This window comes from Bos grunniens, chromosome 5, assembly GCF_055505025.1.
Source record: "Bos grunniens cultivar Pamir isolate PY7600 chromosome 5, Bosgru_T2T1.0, whole genome shotgun sequence".
Lineage (NCBI taxonomy): Eukaryota > Metazoa > Chordata > Mammalia > Artiodactyla > Bovidae > Bos > Bos grunniens.
In genome coordinates this window covers 110,522,870-110,539,122 of record NC_141169.1, presented here as the reverse complement: position 1 = coordinate 110,539,122, position 16,253 = coordinate 110,522,870, and the positions used below count along the sequence as shown (strand labels likewise).

General features: G+C 54.6%; 1 protein-coding gene across 18 annotated transcripts in view; it reads left to right on the top strand.

The window, feature by feature from the left end:
* The window catches only part of MICAL3 (microtubule associated monooxygenase, calponin and LIM domain containing 3), a 156,363-nt gene that overhangs the window by 100,326 nt on the left and 39,784 nt on the right, over positions 1-16,253 (top strand). For 13 of the 18 annotated variants that reach the window (XM_086402650.1, XM_086402651.1, XM_086402656.1 and 10 more), the window contains exons 18-24: positions 1,653-1,751; positions 3,364-3,420; positions 5,397-5,504; positions 7,656-7,763; positions 8,211-8,397; positions 11,849-11,937; positions 12,636-12,723. In XM_086402650.1, the coding sequence (XP_086258776.1) occupies positions 1,653-1,751; positions 3,364-3,420; positions 5,397-5,504; positions 7,656-7,763; positions 8,211-8,397; positions 11,849-11,937; positions 12,636-12,723 (736 nt within the window). The remainder of the gene's footprint in view (positions 1-1,652; positions 1,752-3,363; positions 3,421-5,396; positions 5,505-7,655; positions 7,764-8,210; positions 8,398-11,848; positions 11,938-12,635; positions 12,724-16,253) is intronic. The other 5 variants (XM_086402667.1, XM_086402666.1, XM_086402664.1 and 2 more) reach the window with 3 other exon arrangements.

Here is a 16,253-nt window from a genome sequence, read left to right as displayed (position 1 = left end):
GTGGCGCCTGGCAGTCACAGGAAGCCCGCCGGCCACGGGAGGCCTCTGCTCCGTCCCTCCTGCGTCAGGAGCACGGCCTGGGTGTGCTGACTCGTGGTTCGGAATCACTGAGGACTGGGGTTCTGAGCGGTGGTCGCTGTGTGGCCATGGTGCCCTCCTGTGTTGGGAAGTGCTGGGGGGTGGTGAGTTAGGTTTAGTTTAATGACTTTTAGGGCAGATTGTTTCTTTGTTAACCTTTCTTTTAAGAATATGCACAAAAGGCAGGCCTGTGAGGCTGAAATGGAAGCTTCTGAGCAGAGTCCAGACTCACCACAAAGCCAAGCTGCCTCTTCATGTGCCTGGGGAAGGGTGGTCTTCTGAGAAAAACTCGTTAGCAATTGATTTCTGTTTTACTGACTTACCCTTCGCCTTGAGTAGACCCTCTGATTTAAAGATCAGTCTTTAACGGAGGATCTCTGAAAGGGAAGATGAGCTACTTTGCCAGGTTCTTACACTCGTCACAGAGGTGGCCTGAGACAGGAGTCTCTGGGTAAAGAGATGGCCTTGAGTGGCACATCCTGGAGCGATCCAGGGCAGGGACCCCGCCAGGCTGCAGGGGCGCCTGGAGCCTCAGCCCGTGCGGGTGCTGCCTGCACACATCCGGGTGGTCTGCGGTCGCGGTCAGTGGAGTTGAGTACGTACTGCCAGCTTCTCCAGGCAGAACAGAACCCTTACAGTGAAGTCTGGTCTGGGAAGGGGCAGCGGAGATGCGGGTTAGAAGGTGCAGCCGGGTCTCTGCAGCGTCAGACCTGTGCTGTGTGTTGTGTGGAGCAGAATTGTCAGCCTCCCCGCTGTGGGGGCCGGGACCCCAGTTCACGCCCTCATGGATGCATCGCGTCCCGGATGACACATCCCCAGCACTGACTTGGGGGTGTCACGAGCCTTGCACCTAGTCCCTGAGGGAGAGAACACTGCCAGGCGCCACACAAATGGGGACACGGGAGGACTCCTTTGGGGGGTTGGGGGTGCAGACAGGAGTGGTGTCCCTGCCTCCCCGCTCCCAGGCTTTGCAAGCAGCACCCCACACGTCGGTCTGGGCGAGAGGAAGCTGAGGCCCCTCTGACCTAGGAAGCTGGTGGTTTGTTAAGCACCAAAGGGTCCTACGCTAGAGACAGCCCCCCAGGAAGTGGACGCCGTGGAAAGGGGCATCTGGGGAAGTGGTCTGCGGACACTGCAGTGTCAGTTGGCAGAGGTGCTCTTTTTGTCTCCTGTCTCCTGCTCTTTCCTGTGTTTCCTTGGTCATCTCCCAGAACCTTTCGAGTGTGAGTGAGGGTATGTCCTGGGCCCCTCTCTTCTGCCCCCAACTTTCTTGATAAACCAACAAAGAAGAATGTGGTCCAGGTCTGTGGGATTTAGAAAGTGCTGCACTGTAGGTCCTGAGCCCACAGCGGCTGCACGAGACTCGGATCTGCAGACAGTGCGCCTCCAACCAGAGGCTGACGGCAGGCGGGGCGGGCGCTCCCTGAAGACACGGGTTTGTGCTGACGGAGGCACCGGGTTGGGGAGGGGTCTCAGGATGCCTTTGGCAGGAGCCTCTCGTCCTTCCAGAACCAGCCTCAGTGTGGCTGTCTTTTCACCTGTGTTCTCTCTGTTTGTGTCTGTTGGTGTAAAAGCGACGGGACAAGGAGCGTTCTCGGACCTGCCCCAAAAAAGTGATCACCCTCTCTCCTCCCCCTACTCCGCCTCCCTGTCGGGCACGTGGCGGCCAGCAGGTGACCCCCTCTGCATGCTCTGCCTCCTGTGTGCCTGCCTGCCTGTGTGGGTGGCTAGGGTGGAGACCAAGTCAGAGTCCCCCTGTTTCCGTGGTGACCGGTACTGGTGCACCTCAGGGTAGCAATTGTATGGTCAAACCCTGGGTGGTTTAATCCAGTCCTGTATCATAAGAAGATGACTGTGCAGCTGTAAACTAAACTTTAAACTACACTGACCCAGACACAAGGTCTGACGGCCTGCGCACACTTTCATGCAGCCCTGCTGGAGTCAGCCATGTTGGTCTTGCTGCCCAGGGAGACGCAGTTCAGGTGGACTTTGGAAGCTTTTTCTAAGGCTTCACTTTATGAGTTTGGTTCCTTTGGATTTTGCGAGCCTACCTCCTGTTTACCTGGCTTTTGCCAACAAATGGCTGCCCTTCCGTCCACCCCTCTTGCTCTCCAGGCAGACACTGGAGAACTGCTTCATGGCAAGTGGGCCACACATGTGTTTGTGGCCAGCACGCCCACTGAAAGTGCGTTACAGAACAGTGTTTTTGACTTGTGTTGCACGTCCCTGTAAAATAAAACAGTGATTTTAAAGAAAGGCAGGATCTATGGAAAGACATTTCCTTAGCTATGGTAGCCTGTTCAGGAGGTGACCCTCTGCTGTGTCTGATGAGCAGGCCCAGCCGATGTCCCTGGGTCTGGACCCTGAGCCCTTGTGGGGCTGTGACTGCCCTGGGCCCTGTCCGTGTCAGAGAACAACCACAGGCGTTTCCTGTGAGCCAGGCAGAGTTCTGAGCACTTTCCTGTGTCATCTCAGTCTCTTCTCACGATAAACCTATAAGGCAGGTCCTGTTAGCGTCAACCTCTTATAGCTGAGGAGACAAAGGCGGAGGGTCAGGAGGCCAGGTCACGCAGTGAACAGTGATCTAAGAGCTGAGCCCGAGTGTGTGACTCTGGAGCTTGAGTCCTGGCCTCATCCAGCCCTCAGGGACCCACTTGCTCATGGGCTCCAGAGAAACTTGGAAGCTTTGGGTCAGTTTTGCACAGGCGCAGGGCCATACAGTGAATCCTGGGTTATCCAGAGTGACCAGAGGCCTCCACAGCCCCATGAGTGCTCCTCAGGACAGCAGGGGCCTGTGTACCGGGCCTGTCCTTCCGTGCACAGCTCTTTGTTCTCCTCGCCCTGTCCTGTGATCCTGTTCAGGGACCATGCCCCACCCTGGAGTTTCCTGTGGACTGTTGTCATGGTCATTTACTCCAGCCGATTTCCACCTCCCCACCTTTCCTTCCTAATGTCTTGTTGTGGAAAGCTTCGCCCCTCTAACCTGCCTCTCCTGTTAACCTCCCATTGAACGCCTGGCCGTGTGCTGCTGTGTGGAAGAAACGTGTCTGCTCCACCTTTGTACTAACCGTAGCCCTTTATCCATGTGGCTGGCTTGTAGGAGGACAGCTGTGCTGGGAGTTGTCCTTGGGTGATGGGGGTTTGAAGTGGATGGGGTTGTGGTTGCTGGGGGCAGCAGGCTGCAGGATGTGTGTTGAAATGAACTCTGACTCTGTCGCACTGTCACTCAGTAGGTCCAGATAGAGAGTTTGGATGGAGCTTAAGTTTCTGCTTTGTTGCCAACAGACACACAGGGATTTTGATGCCGACAGCCGTGGCAAGCAGAGCCCCCAGCACGAAAGGGTAAAAGCATGCCCATGGCATGGGACGCTGGCAGCCACACAGATGCGGCACGCTAGGGCGGGGGGCAGGGGGGAGGTGGGCGTGGCCCCTGGCCCTTGCTTTCTGCACTCTGGTCACCCAGCCAAGAGCCAGAACTCTTTGCTAGCAGTGATGACCCATGGGAATAGCATTCCTGGAGAGCATCTGTCCACTCCAGAAAAGAACCCTCAGATGTGTGCTTCTATGAAAGGCCTCTTCCTCCTGCCCTCAGCCCCCTTTCCCACCCATAAATACGTGCCTTTGACTCCAGGGCAAGGGTCAGGTTCCAGAAGCAGGAGGAATTTGCTTGGCTCTTCCGCGAGTCTGGGATCTCGAGGTAGAAATCCCGAGGAAGCCAGAGCTCTTACCAGCGTGGGGAATTTTCAAGGATGAAGAGGACAGGGCAGGGAAGGAAGGTGACAGCGGAGTCTGTGATGTGGAGCTGTCGATCCTCTGTCTGAGAAACTAGGGGGCAGACCGCCAGTCACACCTGGCCATCGAATAATCTGAGGAGTAGCAGAGATGCCCGTGTAAAAAGCCTGCTGACTTTATGGAACGGTCTTGGTTGTCATTACCCTTTAATTGATCCCTGAGTGGATGCCTCTCTGCAGCCAGAGCGAGAACCAGCTCTCGCTGTTCATTTCATGTGGGCCTTCTCCTCTTTTTTTGGCTTCCCTCTGCCTTTGCTCTCTGAGAAATGTGCTCGTGACTGAGCAGTAGTTCCGGCTCCCCCGGGCCCATCGGGAAAGTAGCAGTAGCCCTGTGTCTCGTACTGTCAGCAGGGCAACGGGAGCAGGTCCCTGGGGCAGGAGGCGGGGCTGGGTGGCCTTTCCACGTCACCTGTGTGACCATGGCCTCTCTGCATGTGCCCAGCCTCTTTCATCCTTCTTCCCAGGCTGGTTCCTCTCAAGAAGAAGTCTCAGCCTTTTCACTGAACAGGGCCAAACCCTCTGCTTTGGGGAATGCATATTTGAGGGGGGGTCACAATGATTTTGATTGAAGCAGAGCCTTAGCAGGTACAGAGGGAAGAGTGGTGAATGAGAGGAGAGACTGGACAGAGCAGCAGCTAGAAGCTTGGGGCTGCGGGGCGCAGGGGAAAACGGTCAGGTTGGCAGGAAGCTCCTTTTATCATCCCGGGGCCAGTTTCCAGGTTCCTCAGTGCAGGGTTCCCGTCCAGATGCTCTCGAGGGTCACTGCTTATGTCCCTGCCAGACTGTTCCTCCACCACCCCCATCCAGCTGTGCATTCGCCTGCTTCTCTACTGTCCAGGGAGTTTGGTCTTTTCTATCTGAGCCTCTAAAGCAGAGGCTGATGACACTCTCCATCATTCCATCACACCTGAAGCTTTGCAGTTAGTGTGAGCTGAAGTAGGGGAGCTCAGAGCCGAGGGGTGCCTCTTCCCTGCACCCCGCAGGTATCTCAGCCCAAACCTACAGGAAACGAAGCAGTTACTGCTTGCTGAGTTCTCAGCCCCTTCTCGCTGGGGCCCGGAGAATCTGGCTGCTGGGTCCACTAGCTCCACGTGCTGCATGGGAACTGCAGAGGGTTGGGGGCTGGCTCCAGGGTCAGCTTGGCTTCTCTCAGCCCCACCAGAAGAAGGAGGAGCCACTTGCCTGGCTTTTATGTACAAAGAGCGAGCATCAGTGCAGATCTGCTGTCCCTGTGGTCCCCTCCACATCAGGCTTGCAGAGTGATGTGCTGGTGGAATCCCCTCTGCCCAAGAGAGATTCCAGCTCAGGCCATGAAGGGCTCGGCAGATTGCACAGGACGTGTGGGCTGGACACCGCCTGGAATGAGCCATTGCTGTTTCTGGAACTGAGTGTTTTTGTTTTTGTTTTTGTTTTACTGCATTTGTAATCCAGATGGGTCTGAAACTGCCAAGTTGCTTGTGTTCAGGACAGTGTGTGACTTTTCATTTCACATTTCCTTTGGTTTTTTCTCCATCTTGTATCTTATAGCCAGAGCCTGAGCCTTCTCGTCGATTTTTGGTCGATCAGTGGGAGCTTTCTCTAAGCCTCCGCTCTGCCAGCCGCCCCGCTTCCCCCTCTTCCGACTCCCTCCGACAGGTAGCTCGGCCCAGTCGGGCAAAGCTGCTTCCTCTCCAGCCTCCACTCTCTTCTCCCACACAAACGTCCTTCCTGTCTCCTTAGGGACCCAGCTGTGTGTGTTGGTCATGCATGTGAAGGTGGTAGGCGTCCAGCTGAGCTCAGGCGGCTGCTCGCTTCACTGCAGCAAGTTCTGTCCACTTTGGCCCACATGCGCCATGTTCCAACCACACCAGTTAGTGATAGAGCGTTTTTAGCTCCACGTGCCTTCCTATTAATGCGTTGTAAAATAAGAACTGTAGTGTAATTAAATCTCCTAAAGGGAGTGGTGGCTACCCAGTATTCCAGGTGCCTCTTGAACTGTAATCATGTAAGGAATGAACCCTGCTGGGTCCTGCGATGGAGCTGACCCAGACGTGCAGGGTTTGCAGACAGGTGGCAGGGCCTTCGGCCTGTTCTGTCTGTCCCTGTTCCTGAGCTGCTGGCAGACTGTGCAGAATGGAGTGCATGTGTGGTGGCCACAGCGTCAGTCCAGAGATAGCTACATTGCAACAGTTTCTTGAGAGTCGGGAGAGGAAAACCGTCTGCTGTTCATGCTAAAAAACAAAGAGAACTGAAGGTGGCAGGTGCTTTTGTGCCAGGCAGCCCTGGGCTGCGCTTGCTGAGGGTGCTGGTTTCTGATGGGAGCACAGGGTCCCGGCTGAGCCGGGATGACCCCGAACTTGCTCCATGTCACAGCCTTCAGCGTGGTGTCTGGTCTGTGCGCTCACTCGTCTGCTGCAGGGGATGTGCTGTTTTCTGCCCCTGGGGTTAGCTTGGCTGCACCTGAGTGTCTGTCTGTTCCAGGCTTGCGCTTCCCTCACGTCTCTATCTAAAGAGGGCTTCGGTCCAAGAAGCACTTGTGTTTCTCGACCATCGATGGGTATGAGCTGTGAGTTAATGAGCAAATGGCACTAATCTTTGGAAATCTCCTTATTTTAAATTGAAAATATAATTGAGCCCTCAGCTCCAGCTGAACCTTGGGAACTGCTTGATGCGCCACTGCTGTCCTCGTAGTCCATGGAGCGTTTCCCCGGAGCGTTCCTCTGGTCTTCACCCCAGCCGGGATGTGCTGGTGGTTCCCTCCCATATGGCCGCCTGCCGGGGTTGCTGGCATCCCCAGCCCTCCTGCATGTTGTGGGTGCAGAATGAGAGAGAGGGCTCCTCAGGCCTGCAGACACATGGCTGCTGAGAGTGTCACACACAGGCTGCAGGCGAGGCTTGGGCCTCACTCCCTGCAGATGAGCTCAAAGCAGGGTTTCCACAAGAAGGCTTGCCATTGAAATGCGTAGTTTTCTCCTGTGACTTCTTCAGCTTTGTTGGAAAAAGGATTGAGGTGGTTGGATTTTTTTCTTTTATCTTGTTTCAACTTAATGAAGGACCCCTCCTGGATGGAAGCACATCTGGCTTCCACAGCAGCCCTGCAGACTCCTGCAGCGGCTTCAGCAGTGGCCTGGCCGGCCTGGACAGCTTTGGCCTCAGGGCCCAGGGGAGCACAGAACTCTCCATGGGACAACGGGCAGAGGAAGGTCCTTCCTGGTAAAGCCAGGGCCTCTGATGCCCAGCACAGAGGCTCTGAGTGCAGCAGTTACCAGTGAGGAGGGACGTCATCCCCGGGGACACACGTTACCCAGGCGGAGAGTTGGCCTTGCTGTCTTTCTGTCAGGAAATGAGGAAGCAGCACCCCAAGCCCTCTCCCAGGCCAGGGATGTGCCCGCTGTCTGGTGCCTGCTGTCTACGAGGTTGGGTGGGGGGGGGGTCCCCTCGAGTTCTTCGTATGCAATTTGAGCCACTGGGCCGTAGGCCCTTCCCACTGCTGTCTGCTCACATCCACCGTCCTCCCGCCTGCGCGTCGCCTTCACTTCATCCAGAGACGTGAGAGAGGCCAGGTTCTCCCTCCTGAATTTCGCTGTCCCTGCAGCCACTGCCCCCGCCTGTGCTGGCGCCAGCGTGTGGACACTGACACCTTGTCCCCTGCTCGTGGGCACTGTGTTGGCATGTTTGTTGCTGCACCTTGTGTTCATTTTATGCCTTTCAAACATCCCCCCCCTCCCCCGCCGTCTTCTTAATTTATTTATTTATTTCCTTCTCATTTTCCTTCTTTCTGGTCATTTTACAATCTCCAACCAATAGAAGTATATAAAGATGTACACGGGCGGAGTGAGCTCATTGGCTGAGCAGATAGCCAATCAGCTTCAAAGGAAAGAACAACCCAAAACCCTTCTAGACAAGAAGGAACTGGTAAGATACGCTAAGGGCACTGTCTGTCTGGATAAGGCAGCTCTGGAGAGCACGCCTGCTTCGCTCTAAGTAGCTCTAGTGACATACGCAGCCACTATGTGCCATGTGGTGTGGTTTTTTTTTTTTTCTGAGGTGTCTGTATTTTGCAACTGACCTTCCAGGACTGAAATTGTTGTTTAGAATGTTGTGTGAACGGCATACACAGAATCTCCTAGTGAGTGCTCTAGGGTCCAGGAGCCTGTGTCCATGGAGAACCACAGGAGCACCTTCAGATCAGAGTCTGTTGAAAGAACTTGGTTTGATCGCTAATAAATGGCAGAGAACAGACTCCGTGCCGAGTGCTGGGTGGGCACGAGGCTCTGGTCCCCAGGCTGAGCCGCTTAGTGAGGGTCGTGCACCCGGGGAGTGCTAGGAGACCTCTCCCTGACCTGTGCCTCTGTCCCCCAGGGCTCCATAAAGAAGGAGTTCCCGCAGAACTTGGGAGGCAGCGACACCTGCTATTTCTGCCAGAAGCGGGTCTACGTGATGGAGCGGCTGAGCGCTGAGGGCAAGTTCTTCCACCGGAGCTGCTTCAAGTGCGAGCACTGCGCCACCACCCTGCGCCTGTCGGCCTATGCCTACGCCCTCGAGGACGGTGAGCTCCCTGCGCCGGAGGTGCACCCGGACACGGCCCCCACTGCTCGCTCACACAGATGCTTTTCTTTCTGCCTCTCGTGAGCATTCCCACCCCGTCCACAGAGTCACCAGGCAGTGTCACAGATGACTTGGTGACCATGGAGAAGAGAAGGGCATGTGTTTACCTAAACGCCTGCCCTGGCTTCACAGATAACGTGCTCTCCTACCTCACGGCAGGATCTTAAGATGAAAAGGGCCCAAGGAGGATAAGTCTTTTTATCTTTGCTTTAGAGAAGAAGAATCACAGTCTCAAAAAGCCACGTTTCTTGCCTGAGGTCAGTGGCAGCACATTGAAACTGCGTCCTTGGCTGCTGTTCTCGGACTTTGGTTCCCGAAGGTGCCCGAGTTGTGCGCATGGTCACCCGTTCTCTCTTGCATCCGCATCTCTGTGGAACTGAGAACACGTGGCACAGGCCTTCATCTGGTTTACTGTGCTGGTCAAGCCCTGGCCTTTTGCGGTGTTTGTTGATTTCATAGTGGGATGACCTTGACGAGGCAGAAGGTGGAGGATTATGCGAACTGGTAACAAAGCCTAATGGAGAGGCATGTCTGCCACCTGAAAAACCTTGGGGTTAACTGCAAACAGTCACCCAAGACATTGATGATTTCTACACCCGTTCCTACAGGACCCCAGAGGGACTTTGTGAGAGGCCGTCTTACTGATCCAACAGTGATGAAAAGACACAGGTGAACAGGAGGGGGAGTGAATCCTTGTGGGGTGGCCCTCACACAGGAGGGGGCCGCCCTGCAGTGAGGAGATAGTCCCTCATCCAGGCTCTTTGAATAGTGAGTGAGAGGAGCTGAGGAAAGCTGGCCCCTGTTGTGGCCCCTGGTCCTCTGGTTACACGAATGGAAAGCGAGGGCAGGGATGCAGCTCTCCGTACCGCACACACCGGGTCTTCAGAGAACACCTTTGATCTCCCTGATGGGCTTGGTGAATGAAGCCCACCCCGTGTTTCTGTCTGTGAGGTTTGCCTGGAAGGATCTCTCCAGGTCCAGAGAATTGATCCACAAGTATTTTTGCCCCTAGATTCTGTGCCACACCTGGAGACACATTCTCTTGTGGGGTGGATGGAGTGTAAGCAGGCTGGGTCCTGCGTGGGGTGCCCTGGCAGCATTCAGTGTGAGAACGGCTGTGGGCTCCAGGGCATAGTGCAGACTCTGACTTTGGACAGTGCAGAGGAGGAGGGAGCCGTGACGCTCAGGGTGTCAGGAAGCACCTCACCTGTCCTGGGTGGACTCTGGAGAGCGGTGGGTGAGGCTTCCTTGCCTTCCTGGAATAAATCCCACTTGATAATGGTATCTGATCCTTTCAAAGTGCTGTTCAATTTGGTTTGCTAATATTTTGTGGATAATTTTTGCACCAGTGTTCATCAGGGATATTGGTCCATAGTTTTCTCCCAGTCTCCTTATCTGGCTTTTGGTATGAGGTTGATGATGGTCTCATGAATGAGTTGGGAGTAAGTCGTCTGGATGCATTTGAGAAGGCTTGTTGTTAGTTCTTTAAATGTTTGATAGAATTCACCAGTGAAACCATCCAGTCTGGGGCTTTTCTGTTTTGCGAGAATTTTAATCCCTGATTCAATCTCCTTACTCAGTACTGGTCAGTTCAGGTTTTCTGTTTCTTTATGACTAAGATTTGATAAATTATGTTTCTAGGAATTTATTCATTTATTCTAGGTTATCTAGATTGACAAATAGTTGTTTTTAGGAGCGTCTTAGGATCCTTTGTATTTCTGTGGTGTCACTTGTAATGTCTCCTTTTATTTCTGATTTTATGTATTTGAGTCTTCTCTTTGTTTTTCTGAATTAGTCTGATGTCAGTTTTATCTTTAGAACAATCAGTTTCATTGATCTTTCCTATCATATTCTTGTTAGGTCCTCTTATTTTTAACTTCAAGAATAGGAAAGTTAATTTGTTAAAGGAGCTGCTCTCTCCAAATGAGAAAGATGAGTGGGATTACTCCAGTTTCAACAGTTTCTCTAACAGGGTCTGTCCTTTAATTTTCAAAACCTTGACTATAAGTGGGAGTAAAGAAAGGGTTGAGGAAAAAACGCCCCTCTGTGACTGAATTCCACTACGAGTGTCATGGGAAAAGCCAGGGTTGGCATCAGTCAAGCTTGTGATCCCACACGCAGCAGGACACACGCGTTACGCAGCAGGACACACGCGTTACGCAGCAGGACACGCGTTACGCAGCAGGACACACGCGTTACGCAGCAGGACACACGCGTTACGCAGCAGGACACGCGTTATGCAGCAGGACACGCGTTACGCAGCAGGACACGTGTTACGCAGCAGGATACACGTTACGCAGCAGGACATGTGTTATGCAGCAGGACACACGCGTTACGCAGCAGGACACGCGTGTTACGCAGCAGGACACACGCGTTACACAGCAGGACACACGCGTTACGCAGCAGAACACGCGTTACGCGGCAGGACACACGCGTTACGCAGCAGGACATGTGTTATGCAGCAGGACACACGCGTTACGCAGCAGGACACACGTGTTATGCAGTAGGACACGTTATGCAATAGGATACACATGTTACACAGAAGGACACGTGTTATGCAGCAGGACACACATGTTATGCAGCAGGACACGCATTATGCAGTAGGACACACATGTTATGCAGCAGGACACGCATTATGCAGCAGGACACGTGTTATGAAGCAGGACACACGTGTTACGCAGTAGGACACGTTATGCAACAGGACACACGTGTTACGCAGCAGGACACGTGTTATGCAGCAGGACACACATGTTATGCAGCGGGACACAAGGTTACACCAGGACCCAGGCAGCCCAGGTGGGCACAGCTGAGCACTGGGAAACACTACTGGACCCTGAGGATGCCGTGTGCATGCTGATGCTCTTTATTAGGCTTAATTCTGTTTTGTTCTAGTCACAGTCGATTGTAGGGTTTTTTGGTTTGTTTTGCGTTGTCTTTAATGCTGATCTGACCCACTAAGGATCTGAGCTGCAATCTGACCAGCGCCAAGTCGCACATGTTGCCAGAGGGCCGCGGCAGAGCTAATGTTCGGTGCTGCCCCGCCCGTGGCAGCCTTCATGCCTCCAGCACTTGTGTTCACTCTCGGTTCCCCCAGAAATGCTCCTCCAGCCCTTCATGTGACCACATCTTTGTTCTGCACACACAGCCACTTTGTTTGCTGGCCCCGCTGTACAGGCTGCAGTCTCTGCTCTGGGCCCTGATTGGGTGATGGCTCCGTGGCCTCCACACATCCGGGCACAGGGAAGAGGAGGGCCTGGCCTCCCTGGACGAGAACCCTGGCTTGGGCAAGGTCGGGCTGGGGCGATGGGGACGCATGTGCCAAGACCAGCGGTCAAGTCCGGCATTTCAGAGACTTGCTCACTACCTCTTCCCCTGCTCCCTGATGCCTGCAGGTAAATTCTACTGCAAGCCACACTACTGTTACCGGCTGTCTGGCCCTGCACAGAGGAAGAGACCGGCAGGGGTGCCTCTGTCTGGAAAGGTAACAGGGCTGGGCTGCAGGGGTGGGGGCACCAGGTGACCGTCCAGTGTGGTGGCAGCTCAGGCATGGCCAACAGGCCCTGAGTGACCACTGAGCAGCCCTTCCTGTGAGTGGGAGGGTCTGAGAAGTGGTCTTGGTCTGATTTGGGGAGGGGCAGCATGTCAGGACTCATCGAATGTTGGGTTTCACTATGGAAGTGTTCTTGCCAGCACCTGAGCTACATTGGGAAGAGCGTGTCCACCCCTCCCTTCTGTTTGTTCTGTATAAAAAAGCCTTTTGCCTTGAAAGTTGCACCTTTCCTGAGAGGAGGACGTTGGAAAAGGACTTGGCTTGAAATAAATGTTCTGCAGCCAACTCCTTTAACTTTGTTTATTCTAGGGACCACTCATCTAAGAACTTCATTTTAAAAAACTGAGCGTAGTCAGCTCCCTGCTTGTCTTTTCAAGTGAGCTTGGTATCCTCTCAGATGGGGTGTCCCTGTGTGTGTCGGCAGCTGACCATTGCTTCCTAGAGGGCCTCTGGGATGGCAGAGAGCCCACGGGAAGGGCCAGGCACCTCTGGACCGTGACTCCTGCGATCCCCATGATATGTATCCTGGCACGTCTCTGGGTTGCCTGGTGACAACAGCCAGCCAACCACAGCCAGGTGTCACCGTCTCTTGAGACGTGGTGCCTCACTCAGTCATCTTCCTCTCCTAGGAGGCCCGGGGACCCCTGCAGGACAGCCCCGCCGCAGACGCCAGTGGACGGCCCAGCACCAGTGCCAGCCCTGCCGAGAGAAGCCCAGGTAGCCTCACTTCCTTGTTTGGCTGGGTGGTGCGTCACTCGCTCGGCCTCTGCGACAAGGCCAAGGGGATGAGCCAGCACCTCCAGTGCAGCATTTCATCGATTGGGCATCAGGCGGCCCAGAACCCTCCGGACTCCTTTTTCATGTGCCAGCTGCTTGCATTCGGAGTCCCCTTCCTCTATGGGCTGTCGGAGGTGCTGGTGCAGATCCGAGGGGAGTTTCACTGGCCCACTGTGAGTCAGTAGGGCACCATCAGGTCAGCGGCATCGCCCACACTTCGTGCCGTCTGTTCCAAGTCTCAGAGTTTTATTGCCGGGCCCTGGGACCTGCCCACATCCATCAGACACCTGGGGGCCAAGCCCAGGCCTGTCCAGAGAAGAGGAGTTCAGAACTGGCTACTTTTAGCACTGACCCACATGACGAGCCAGGGCGGCAGGGCCTTCCCGTAGTCCCTCGTGGTGGGCTCCTCAGGCCCAGCGTGGAACTGTGAGAAGGTCCCAGGGTTTGCACACAGGCCCACCTGCACTGGATCTCTTCTGTCCCCTTCGCTGCCCTGGTGTCTGGGGCAGCTGCTGCTGCTCTCCCCACATCTGTGACCGCTGAAGGACAGGCCCTGGCTGGTTCCACTTTAACATCTTCCTGCATCAGGAGGCGAGTGCCACCACCCCCACTTCTGAAAACACTTTTATTCTGATCTTGGGATGCAGGAAGAGAAGGGCTCACGGAACCAGCTTTGTTGTGAAAAATAGTGTTTTTTTCCTTAAAGCCACTTCTCCCTACTCTCTGCCAAAGCAGCCTGTGTGGTGTGTCCACAGTCCCACAGATGCGGGTGGTCCTGGGGACCTGTGCAGCCCCGCCTGGTCACAGGCCAGCTCATTGCAGCCGGCAGGAGAGGAAGTCATCAGGGCCCTGCTCTCACCTGTCACAGGTGTCCTCCCGTCCACAGAAATCACCCTGTGGAAAGGACAGGTTATTGGCTAGATGGAGAGGAGCTGGGCGTAGGATTCCCAAAGGGAGGAGGAACAGGGTGGTTCTCTCGGTCCTCAGATGGGAGTGCTGCTCCTCTGACCGCGCTTCAGAACTGCCTGAGCCCCGGGGGTGGGACGTAGGCGAGCTCAGCTCTGCTGCTGCGTGTGGCTCTCTCTGATCTGGGCAAGTCTGCAGGTGCCCTGCAGGTTGGACCAACATTTTAAGCCATGTTTAAGCCACGAAGGACTTGCTACCCCTTAAACCCCTTATAATCCATCTTTCTCATAAGGTGCTGAGGGCCCGAGTCGGGGAGGGGCTGGCAGAGACGGGGACGTGTGCCTTTGAGCAGGTGAGCACCACCTGGGGCTCAGCACATAGCCAGGGCGCTCAGCTTCTCGCGAACATCTGCAGAGGAGTGAAGCCAGCAGAGGTCAGGCCGTTCCTGGTCACGCACTTGATCTGGTTCAGTTTGCTGTCCGACTGTCTGCTTTGGAAGCGTGGTGGGCTTTAGGATTTTAGGAGCTGTGGAGAGAAAAGGGTTCCGTAGAGAAGAGGAACCTTCTTTGAAGCAGGGATAGAAGATGAGAGCTGGGCGTGTGACTAAATCAAAGGCTTGTGGGCCCTCTTGATTTTGAGGGAGATGCACCTCTCCCAGCACGCGGGTTCAGGATGTGAGCCTTGGTTGGCGGTACCCTGTGGGCAGCAGTGAGCCAATGCCCAGAGCACTGGGGTCCAGTGGGTAGCTGTCTTTGGAGACCTGGGCTTTCAGAAAGACAGCTCTGAGTGTGGACACGCCCCAAGACACCAGCACTTCCCCTCCACAGGAGAGGAGCAGTACATGGGTCCCCGTTACACATGGCATGACATTGATTTCTTCTGCTCCTTTAATAGAAAAAATCCCAAACTAAAGTTTTGGTTAACTGGAACCTTGATTTGAAAAGATTCAGAAAAATTCAGGTGTTGGAGGGCTTCAGAATGTGTGCTGTGGACGGCAGTTGTCAGGCCAGGTCCTGGCACGTGCCCTGGGCTGCACTCTGAGCAGGAGTGAGTAGTGCGTGGAGCATGGCTCACACCCGGGTCCCCATTCCCCGGGAGGTGGGGCCAGGGGAGCCGTGACTGGTCGGCTGTTGTGCATCTGCCCCCTTTAGTCTGGGGCATTTCCCTCCTTTCCCTTGTGTTCGCCTCTTCCACCACAATTACTGCTGTTGCCAAAAATACAAACACAGCCCGTGAGTTAGAACCTAGTCCACCGTCCTCTGTCTCTGGCAGCCTGGCCTGCGGCTGCTACCTGCTTTAGCATCTTCGTATGTGATGTGCTTTTGATGTAGAAACCCTCTTTTCTATTCTCAGTCTGTAACTAGTTTGTCTCAAGCTTCTTAAACTGGCTGCTGCAGGTTCGTGGGCCTGGCACAGGTTTCCTTACCCTGACCTCAGAGCACCTGCCCATAGGAAACATTTGGAGAACAGGTAGAGAAAGAAAGAAAACCCCAGATGGTACGTTTTCCCCTTGAATACAAGACCCTCAGTTGCGGGTTTTGAGGCCCTTTCTTCATCCAGAGGACTCCCCTTTACACCTCGTATGGTGGGGAACCAGAACTGAAGTGTACAGGTGGGGGTCATGGGGATCAGAAACGCTGTCCTTCCAGTCCCTGCGACAGACATGGGACGGGAGGAAGGCTTCGTTGTCTGTCATGTTACGGAAGGATGATCTTAACACACAAGGCTGTCTGGCTGGGCGCTGCCTGCCCCCATCCCTAGACAGGCCCGCGTGGCACTCGGGTTCCATGGTGGGCCTGCCGAGTGAGCACTGGGAGACCAGGTGTTACTGCACCAGCCGGGACGGTTGCACGGCAGGACGCCTCTGACCCATCCTGGGTTCCTGCCATCAGGAGGGGGTTATTACCAGATCTCCCACTGCTTCCCAAGTCTGCTTCCATTTCTGGAAAACCTGTTAGTGAGGCAGAGACTTCTGCATCCAGCTTCCCTGCCCAGTCCCGAGAGTCGTAGCAAATGTGATGTATGCACGTTTACATATATACACATACGTGCTTATACTGCTCTAGCTTCGTGTGTATAAGTACACGTTTACATATTGTGCCCTGAGTAATAATCACAATCCTAGTGGAGCTGTTTCTAAAGCTTCTCTTTCCTTAGTTCTGGTTTACCTGGGGACCTAGCCTATCTTAGTGTTCCGGTCGGGGTTTGGAGGGAGCAGAGAAGCCAGGCTCCTGGTGGAGGTGGAGACTGCAGGGTGAGTGTCTCAGAAAGCAAGCAGAGCATACTTCCAGCACCAGAGACCAGGGGCACAGGGCTCTCTTTCAGGGGCCCTGAGGACCGCTTCGCTTCCAAGGCATGTCTGACTCCCTGGGCCTGTTACTGCAGCTTCCTGCTGTCTCTTGGTGTTTAGTGTGTCTGTAGACAGTGGAATCCCGTAGTCTCTCCTGACAGTGGCCTCAGCGTGGCCTTGAAGGCCTGACCAGTGAGTTAAGGGGTTCCACACCCCACTTTTCCTGAGCCGTTAAGCAGCAGTGGGTCTCCAGGCATGGTACGGAGGCCAGAGC